The sequence below is a fragment of the Coregonus lavaretus genome, assembly GCF_964263955.1.
Source record: "Coregonus lavaretus genome assembly, chromosome: 14".
In the NCBI taxonomy this organism is placed as follows: Eukaryota; Metazoa; Chordata; class Actinopteri; order Salmoniformes; family Salmonidae; genus Coregonus; species Coregonus lavaretus.
The window spans coordinates 2,398,821-2,408,898 of record NC_140001.1 but is presented as its reverse complement, the minus strand read 5'-3'; the positions used below and the strand labels follow the sequence as shown (position 1 = coordinate 2,408,898).

The 10,078-nt window shown below is 50.3% G+C and overlaps 1 protein-coding gene across 1 annotated transcript in view; it reads left to right on the top strand.

Annotated features, from left to right (window-relative positions):
* Positions 1-3,990: 3,990 nt before the first annotated feature.
* The window catches only part of LOC311141875 (PDZ domain-containing protein 2-like), a gene marked incomplete at both ends in the record, with an annotated part of 15,590 nt that continues 9,502 nt past the window's right edge, over positions 3,991-10,078 (top strand). Inside the window, one exon of the mRNA XM_084177371.1 lies at positions 3,991-4,020. Within this exon, the coding sequence (XP_084033497.1) occupies positions 3,991-4,020 (30 nt within the window). The remainder of the gene's footprint in view (positions 4,021-10,078) is intronic.

The following is a 10,078-nucleotide window of genomic DNA, read 5'->3' as shown; positions in this document are numbered from 1 at the left end:
AAAGAACCTAAGGGAGTGCCAGATAAAGGGGAGGTAATGGAGTCCAGGTGTGCCTCATGATGAAGCGCAGGTGCACGTAATGATGGTTACCAGTGATGGTTACCAGGTGCGCGTAATGATGGTTACCAGGTGCGCGTAATGATGGTTACCAGGTGCGCGTAATGATGGTTACCAGGTGCGCGTAATGATGGTTACCAGGTGCGCGTAATGATGGTTACCAGGTGCGCGTAATGACGGTTACCAGGTGCGCGTAATGATGGTTGCCAGGTGCGCGTAACGATGGTTGCCAGGTGCACGTAGTACTGATGGTTGCCAGGTACGCGTAGTACCGATGGTTGCCAGGTGCGCGTAGTACCGATGGTTGCCAGGTGCGCGTAACGATGGTTGCCAGGTGCGCGTAACGACGGTTACCAGGTGCGCGTAACGACGGTTACCAGGTGCGCGTAATGACGGTTACCAGGTGCGCGTAACGACGGTTACCAGGTGCGCGTAACGACGGTTACCAGGTGCGCGTAATGATGGTTACCAGGACCGGTGGTTAGTAGACCAGCGACGTCGAACGCCGGAGGGGGAGGAGCAGGAGGAGACACTACTGTTATAGATTCTACTGTAAAGCCGGAGGGGGGGAGCGGGAGGAGACACTACTGTTATAGATTCTACTGTAAAGCCGGAGGGGGGAGCGGGAGGAGACACTACTGTTATAGATTCTACTGTAAAGCCGGAGGGGAGGAGCAGGAGGAGACACTACTGTTATAGATTCTACTGTAAAGCTCCAACAGACGATGAACCCAAGATTCATTTGACATTTTAGTCATTTAGCAGACGCTCTTATCTAGAGCGACTTACAGTTAAGTGAGTGCATACATTTTTCATACTGGCCCCCACGTGGGAATCAAACCCACAACCCTGGCGTTGCAAGCGCCATGCTCTACCAACTGAGCTACAGGAGGATGATTGAACATGCAGTTATTACATGAAAAAATACTACAGTTTTAGTATAGAATACAAGAGTACTTACTATATAATTCTATAGTAACTGTAGTAACTCATTATTAGGAAGGTGTTCTTAATGTTTTGTACACTCAGTGTATATGTGCCATGTAACCATCAGTGGCTCTTAATGCGGATTACAGTAGCTATATGTTGACATTAGGAACACCTGCTCTTTACACGACATAGACTGACCAGGTGAATCGAGGTGAAAGCTATGATCCCTTATGTCACTTCAGTCAGGACTAGGAGAGGACTAGCCATTGGATAAGGGTTAGGGTTGGGAGAGGAGAGGACTAGCCGTTGGATAAGGGTTAGGGTTGGGAGAGGAGAGGAGAGGACTAGCCGTTGGATAAGGTTTAGGGTTAGGAGAGGAGAGGACTAGCCGTTGGGTAAGGGTTAGGGTTAGGAGAGGAGAGGACTAGCCGTTGGATAAGGGTTAGGTTTGGGAGAGGAGAGGAGAGGACTAGCCATTGGATAAGGGTTAGGGTTGGGAGAGGAGAGGACTAGCCGTTGGATAAGGGTTAGGGTTGGGAGAGGAGAGGACTAGCCGTTGGATAAGGGTTAGGGTTGGGAGAGGAGAGGACTAGCCGTTGGATAAGGGTTAGGGTTGGGAGAGGAGAGGACTAGCCGTTGGATAAGGGTTAGGGTTGGGAGAGGAGAGGAGAGGACTAGCCGTTGGATAAGGGTTAGGGTTGGGAGAGGAGAGGACTAGCCGTTGGGTAAGGTTTAGGGTTGGGAGAGGAGAGGAGAGGACTAGCCATTGGATAATGGTTAGGGTTGGGAGAGGAGAGGAGAGGACTAGCCATTGGATAAGGGTTAGGTTTGGGAGAGGAGAGGAGAGGACTAGCCATTGGATAAGGGTTAGGGTTGGGAGAGGAGAGGACTAGCCGTTGGATAAGGGTTAGGGTTGGGAGAGGAGAGGACTAGCCGTTGGATAAGGGTTAGGGTTGGGAGAGGAGAGGACTAGCCGTTGGATAAGGGTTAGGGTTGGGAGAGGAGAGGAGAGGACTAGCCGTTGGGTAAGGGTTAGGGTTGGGAGAGGAGAGGACTAGCCGTTGGATAAGGGTTAGGGTTGGGAGAGGAGAGGACTAGCCGTTGGGTAAGGTTTAGGGTTGGGAGAGGAGAGGAGAGGAGAGGACTAGCCATTGGATAATGGTTAGGGTTGGGAGAGGAGAGGAGAGGACTAGCCATTGGATAAGGGTTAGGGTTGGGAGAGGAGAGGACTAGCCGTTGGATAAGGGTTAGGGTTGGGAGAGGAGAGGACTAGCCGTTGGATAAGGGTTAGGGTTGGGAGAGGAGAGGACTAGCCGTTGGATAAGGGTTAGGGTTGGGAGAGGAGAGGACTAGCCATTGGATAAGGGTTAGGGTTGGGAGAGGAGAGGAGAGGAGAGGACTAGCCGTTGGGTAAGGGTTAGGGTTGGGAGAGGACTAGCCGTTGGATAAGGGTTAGGGTTGGGAGAGGAGAGGACTAGCCGTTGGGTAAGGGTTAGGGTTGGGAAAGAAGAGGACTAGCCGTTGGATAAGGGTTAGGGTTGGGAGAGGAGAGGAGAGGACTAGCCGTTGGATAAGGGTTGGGGTTGGGAGAGGAGAGGAGAGGACTAACCGTTGGATAAGGTTTAGGGTTGGGAGAGGAGAGGACTAGCCGTTGGATAAGGGTTAGGGTTGGGAGAGGAGAGGACTAGCCGTTGGATAAGGGTTAGGGTTGGGAGAGGAGAGGACTAGCCATTGGATAAGGGTTAGGGTTGGGAGAGGAGAGGACTAGCCGTTGGATAAGGGTTAGGGTTGGGAGAGGAGAGGACTAGCCGTTGGATAAGGGTTAGGGTTGGGAGAGGAGAGGAGAGGACTAGCCGTTGGGTAAGGGTTAGGGTTGGGAGAGGACTAGCCGTTGGATAAGGGTTAGGATTGGGAGAGGAGAGGACTAGCCGTTGGATAAGGGTTAGGGTTGGGAGAGGAGAGGACTAGCCGTTGGATAAGGGTTAGGGTTGGGAGAGGAGAGGACTAGCCGTTGGATAAGGGTTAAGGTTGGGAAAGGAGAGGACTAGCCGTTGGATAAGGGTTAAGGTTGGGAAAGGAGAGGACTAGCCGTTGGGTAAGGGTTAGGGTTGGGAGAGGACTAGCCGTTGGATAAGGGTTAGGGTTGGGAGAGGAGAGGACTAGCCGTTGGATAAGGGTTAGGGTTGGGAGAGGAGAGGACTAGCCGTTGGATAAGGGTTAGGGTTGGGAGAGGAGAGGAGAGGACTAGCCGTTGGGTAAGGGTTAGGGTTGGGAGAGGAGAGGACTAGCCGTTGGATAAGGGTTAGGGTTGGGAGAGGAGAGGACTAGCCGTTGGATAAGGGTTAAGGTTGGGAAAGGAGAGGACTAGCCGTTGGGTAAGGGTTAGGGTTGGGAGAGGAGATGAGAGGACTAGCCGTTGGGTAAGGGTTAGGGTTGGGAGAGGAGAGGACTAGCCGTTGGGTAAGGGTTAAGGTTGGGAAAGGAGAGGACTAGCCGTTGGGTAAGGGTTAGGGTTGGGAGAGGAGATGAGAGGACTAGCCGTTGGATAAGGGTTAGGGTTGGGAGAGGAGAGGACTAGCCGTTGGGTAAGGGTTAAGGTTGGGAAAGGAGAGGACTAGCCATTGGATAAGGTTTAGGGTTGGGAGAGGTGAGGAGAGGAGAGGACTAGCCATTGGATAAGGGTTAAGGTTGGGAGAGGAGAGGAGAGGACTAGCCGTTGGATAAGGGTTAGGGTTGGGAGAGGAGAGGACTAGCCCAGACAAGTTTGTCCCTGACTGACTCACTGTCCTCGGGCGGCTCCCACACAACATCTTCCGACAAGACTGGGAACTGTTCAAATTAATCTACACAGGGCTTTAACCAAGCCTTTAGTTGACATAATGTTTTTTTTAAACATTAAGATCCACTGACAGTTACATGGCACAGATACACTGAGTGTACAAAACATTAAGAACACCTTCCTAATAAGTAGTGGCTTGTGTTCTATAAGACTGTCAGGCGTTCATGGGAGTTGGGAAGCGTGGACAAGGAAAGGTAATACAGCGTGGGAACTCACATGGATGTGACTGACTGTGACATGTCGGAGGGCCGTGTTGAATGTTGAATGTCAGCTATGCGATGCACTGTGGCTCCACCCTGTCAGATGGCCTGTTGTTTTGGTCTTTGTCTCTACAAATGATTGAGAAAGTTGCACACTCTTGTCTCCTTGCTGTGAATTGACTTATTTAGCTACGTTTCGGCTGAAGAGCTTTCATCGGGGGGAGCTGTTCTGTCTCTCTCACCGTTAACTTAACACCATTCAGGACTAATGGCTGTAGTTGCTGTCAGGGAAAGGAGAGGACTAGCCGTTGGGTAAGGGTTGGGAGAGGAGAGGACTAGCCGTTGGGTAAGGGTTAGGGTTGGGAGAGGAGAGGACTAGCCTTTGGGTTAGGGTTGGGAGAGGAGAGGAGAGGACTAGCCGTTGGGTTAGGGTTGGGATTGGGAGAGGAGAGGACTAACCGTTGGGTAAGGGTTGGGAGAGGAGAGGACTAGCCATTGGATAAGGGTTAGGATTGGGAGAGGAGAGGACTAGCCGTTGGATAAGGGTTAGGATTGGGAGAGGAGAGGACTAGCCGTTGGGTAAGGGTTAGGATTGGGAGAGGAGAGGAGAGGAGAGGAGAGGACTAGCCGTTGGATAAGGGTTAGGGTTGGGAGAGGAGAGGAGAGGAGAGGACTAGCCGTTGGATAAGGGTTAGGATTGGGAGAGGAGAGGAGAGGACTAGCCGTTGGATAAGGGTTAGGGTTGGGAGAGGAGAGGACTAGCCGTTGAATAAGGGTTAGGATTGGGAGAGGAGAGGACTAGCCATTGGATAAGGGTTAGGGTTGGGAGAGGAGAGGAGAGGACTAGCCGTTGGATAAGGGTTAGGGTTGGGAGAGGAGAGGAGAGGACTAGCCGTTGGATAAGGGTTAGGGTTGGGAGAGGAGAGGACTAACCGTTGGATAAGGTTTAGGGTTGGGAGAGGAGAGGACTAGCCGTTGGATAAGGGTTAGGGTTGGGAGAGGAGAGGAGAGGACTAGCCGTTGGATAAGGGTTAGGATTGGGAGAGGAGAGGAGAGGACTAGCCGTTGGATAAGGGTTGGGAGAGGAGAGAACTAGCCCAGACAAGTTTGTCCCTGACTGACTCACTGTCCTCGGGCGGCTCCCACACAACATCTTCCGACAAGACAAGACAGGATCAGACAGGACAGGACAGGACAGGGGCTTGGTAATACTCACGCTCTCAGAGTGTGTCTGTGTGTGTCTTAAGGCTACAACACTCAGGGTTCTTCTCTTTACTAAACTATACTAGACTGTTGTTTGTGTTTCTCCGAGCAAAACCGTTAACAGAAATGGGAACTGTTCAATTTAATCTACCCAGGGCTTTAACCAAGCCTTTAGTTGACATAATGTTTTTTTTCTTTGCACATGGCACATACAGTGGGGAGGGCCGGAATTCTTACTGGTTGGTAGGTGATCAAATACTTATGTCATGCAATAAAATGCTAATTAATTACTTAAAAATCCTACAATGTGATTTTCTGGATTTTTGTTTTAGATTCCGTCTCTCACAGTTGAAGTGTACCTATGATAAAAATTACAGACCTCTACATGCTTTGTAAGTAGGAAAACCTGCAAAATCGGCAGTGTATCAATGTTCTCCCCACTGTATATACTGAGTGTACAAAACATTAAGAACACCTTCCTAATAGTGAGTGTACACCAACCTGTCGTTGTAGCTAATGGTGTGAACTTGGTGTGGGACATTACAACACTTCTCTACCGTAGGGGTAATTCCATGGGAACATGGTAACATAGCGCCGTCATTCTGTTACCAAACTTTGCATCTGTTCTTCAAGTAAAATGTTCAATGGAAATTGTTAAAAGTCTTCCTTACATTTACATTTACATTTATGTCATTTAGCAGACGCTCTTATCCAGAGCGGATTACAAATTGGTGCATTCACCTTATAGCCAGTGGGATAACCACTTTACAATATGTTTTTTTTTTTGGGGGGTGGGGTAAGGGGGGGGGGGTAGAAGGATTACTTTTATCCTATCCCAGGTATTCCTTAAAGAGGTGGGGTTTCAAGTGTCTCCGGAAGGTGGTCAGTGACTCCGCTGTCCTGGCGTCGTGAGGGAGCTTGTTCCACCATTGGGGTGCCAGAGCAGCGAACAGTTTTGACTGGGCTGAGCGGGAACTATGCTTCCGCAGAGGAAGGGGAGCCAGCAGGCCAGAGGTGGATGAACGCAATGCCCTCGTTTGGGTGTAGGGACTGATCAGAGCCTGAAGGTAAGGAGGTGCCATTCCCCTCACAGCTCCGTAGGCAAGCACCATGGTCTTGTAGCAGATGCGAGCTTCAACTGGAAGCCAGTGGAGTGTGCGGAGGAGCGGGGTGACGTGAGAGAACTTGGGAAGGTTGAACACCAGACGGGCTGCGGCATTCTGGATGAGTTGTAGGGGTTTAATGGCACAGGCAGGGAGCCCAGCCAACAGCGAGTTGCAGTAATCCAGACGGGAGATGACAAGTGCCTGGATTAGGACCTGTGCCGCTTCCTGTGTAAGGCAGGGTTGTACTCTCCGAATGTTGTAGAGCATGAACCTGCAGGATCGGGTCACCACCTTGATGTTAGCGGAGAACGACAGGGTGTTGTCCAGGGTCACGCCAAGGCTCTTTGCACTCTGGGAGGAGGACACAACAGAGTTTGTCAACCGTGATGGCGAGATCATGGAACGGGCAGTCCTTCACCGGGAGGAAGAGCAGCTCCGTCTTGCCGAGGTTCAGCTTGAGGTGGTGATCCGTCATCCACACTGATATGTCTGCCAGACATGCAGAGATGCGATTCGCCACCTGGTTATCAGAAGGGGAAAGGAGAAGATTAGTTGCGTGTCGTCTGCGTAGCAATGATAGGAGAGGCCATGTGAGGATATGACAGAGTGTGTTTAACCTGGCAATCATTGCTTTTGGCTTACATATTTTAATGTGGAAAATCATTCTGTTACCGTGGAATTGTCCATATCAAGATGGAGGCGCTACTTCTTTATAATAAATCATGATGTCTCACCACTATCAGAGTGAACAATGTGGCTCTTATATCTGACTTTTGAAGAAGACAGTGAGTTATCGGAGCTCAAGTTTAGGAGCACACAACCCCTCTAGACTGAACACAAGGTAGTGCTTTACATTGGAATCACTTGAATCACCTTATCAGAGGTTCGTCTGCTGTGGTTTCAGTTGTCACAGACAGGTGCCCCTAAGGATCACTCAGACGCTATTTATAGAATAGGAGGAGAGAGGAGGATGAGGAGAGAGGTAGAGAAGGAGGGGAGAGGAGGAATAGAGAGATGGAAGAGAGGAGGAGGAGGAGGAGGAGGAGGAGGAGGAGGGTGTCTTGATCAAACTCCACACCTCTCAGGAACACCTCCCTTTATATCCTAAAGCCTGACAGTTCACTTTATAGAAAACACTTCAGTGGACTGTTTTCTAATGGTGGATTTGAGTTCAACTGTTGTCAACAACCATTCATTTGTAGAACTATGAGGGTTGTTAGACGTGTTTTTATGTTAGAAAGATATAAATTAACTGTCAAAATAAAACTTTTGAAGTTAGTTAGATAACATCTCATTATTTTAGAGGACTGTTGGTTTCTTCTGGAAATGTGTCTCCCACATAGTGCTGCAACATTATCAATCTACACTGGAATGGTGCTGCAACATTATCAATCTACACTGGAATGGTGCTGCAACATTATCAATCTACACTGGAATGGTGCTGCAACATTATCAATCTACACTGGAATAGTGCTGCAACATTATCAATCTACACTGGAATAGTGCTGCAACATTATCAATCTACACTGGAATGGTACTGCAACATTATCAATCTACACTGGAATAGTGTCTGAACCCTCATTGGTTTGAATGGTGTCAGCGATTTTGATCTTGTATTCTTCTGAACTTAACAACATGAATTGTGGGTATTTAGAGTACTATATAGGTAGACAGCATTGACCAGAACAAGGCTATGTGAATAACTACATGTTTTGACCAGAATTCAAATAGAACCTTATAGTCCCAAGCTCTCGATATATTAGTGTGAGGGGAGTCGTATCAACCATGACCCTAACCCTGTGTGTCCTCCAGCCCAGAGAGGGGAGTCGTATCAACCATGACCCTAACCCTGTGTGTCCTCCAGCCCAGAGAGGGGAGTCGTATCAACCATGACCCTAACCCTGTGTGTCCTCCAGCCCAGTGAGGGGAGTCGTATCAACCATGACCCTAACCCTGTGTGTCCTCCAGAGAGGGGAGTCGTATCAACCATGACCCTAACCCTGTGTGTCCTCCAGAGAGGGGAGTCGTATCAACCATGACCCTAACCCTGCGTGACCCCCAGCCCAGAGAGGGGAGTCGTATCAACCATGACCCTAACCCTGTGTGTCCTCCAGCCCAGTGAGGGGAGTCGTATCAACCAAGACCCTAACCCTGTGTGACCTCCAGAGAGGGGAGTCGTATCAACCATGACCCTAACCCTGTGTGACCTCCAGAGAGGGGAGTCGTATCAACCATGACCCTAACCCTGTGTGACCCCCAGAGAGGGGAGTCGTATCAACCATGACCCTAACCCTGTGTGTCCTCCAGAGAGGGGAGTCGTATCAACCATGACCCTAACCCTGCGTGACCCCCAGCCCAGAGAGGGGAGTCGTATCAACCATGACCCTAACCCTGTGTGTCCTCCAGCCCAGTGAGGGGAGTCGTATCAACCAAGACCCTAACCCTGTGTGACCTCCAGAGAGGGGAGTCGTATCAACCATGACCCTAGCCCTGTGTGACCTCCAGAGAGGGGAGTCGTATCAACCATGACCCTAACCCTGTGTGTCCTCCAGCCCAGACAGTCTATGACTAGGGTGGCTGGAGTCTTTGACAATTTTGAGGGCCTTCCTCTGACACCGCCTGGTATAGAGGTCCTGGATGGCAGGAAGCTTGGTCCCAGTGATGTACTGGGCCGTACGCGCTACCCTCTGTAGTGCCTTGCGGTCGGAGGCCGAGCAGTTGCCATATCAGGCATTGATGCAACCAGTCAGGATGCTCTCGATGGTGCAGCTGTATAACTTTGAGGATCTGAGGACCCATGCCAAATCTTTTCAGTCTCCTGAGGGGGAATAGGCTTTGTCGTGCCCTCTTCACGACTGTCTTGGTGTGTTTGGACCATGATAGTTTGTTGGTGATGTGGACACCAAGGAACTTGAAGCTCTCAACCTGTTCCACTACAGCCCCTTCAATGAGAATGGGGGCATGCTCAGTCCTCTTTTTTTCCCTGTAGTCCACAATCATCTCCTTTGTCTTGATTACGTTGAGGGAGAGGTTGTTATCCTGGCACCACACGGCCAGGTCTCTGACCTCTCATCGTTGTCGGTGATCAGGCCTACCACTGTTGTGTCGTCGGCAAACTTAATGATGGTGTTGGAGTCGTGCCTGGCCATGCAGTCATGGGTGAAGAGGGAGTACAGGAGGGGACTGAGCACGCACCCCTGAGGGGCCCCCGTGTTGAGGATCAGCGTGGCAGATGTGTTGATACCAACCCTTACCACCTGGGGGCGCTCGTCAGGAAGTCCAGGATCCAGTTGCAGAGGGAGGTGTTTAGTCCCAGGATCCTTAGCTTAGTGATGAGCTTTGAGGGCACTATGGTGTTGAACGCTGAGCTGTAGTCAATGAAAAGCATTCTCACGTAGGTGTTCCTCTTGTCCAGGTGGGAAAGGGCAGTGTGGAGTGCAATAGAGATTGCATCATTTGTGGATCTGATGGGGCGGTATGCGAATTGGAGTGGGTCTAGGGTTTCTGGGATAATGGTGTTGATGTGAGCCATGACCAGCCTTTCAAAGCACTTCATGGCTACAGACGTGAGTGCTATGGGTCGGTAGTCATTTAGGCAGGTTATCTTAGTGTCCTTGGGCACAGGGACTATGGTGGTCTGCTTGAAACATGTTGGTATTACAGACTCAGTCAGGGACATGTTGAAAATGTCAATGAAAGCACTTGCCAGTTGGTCAGCACATGCTCGGAGTACACGTCCTGGT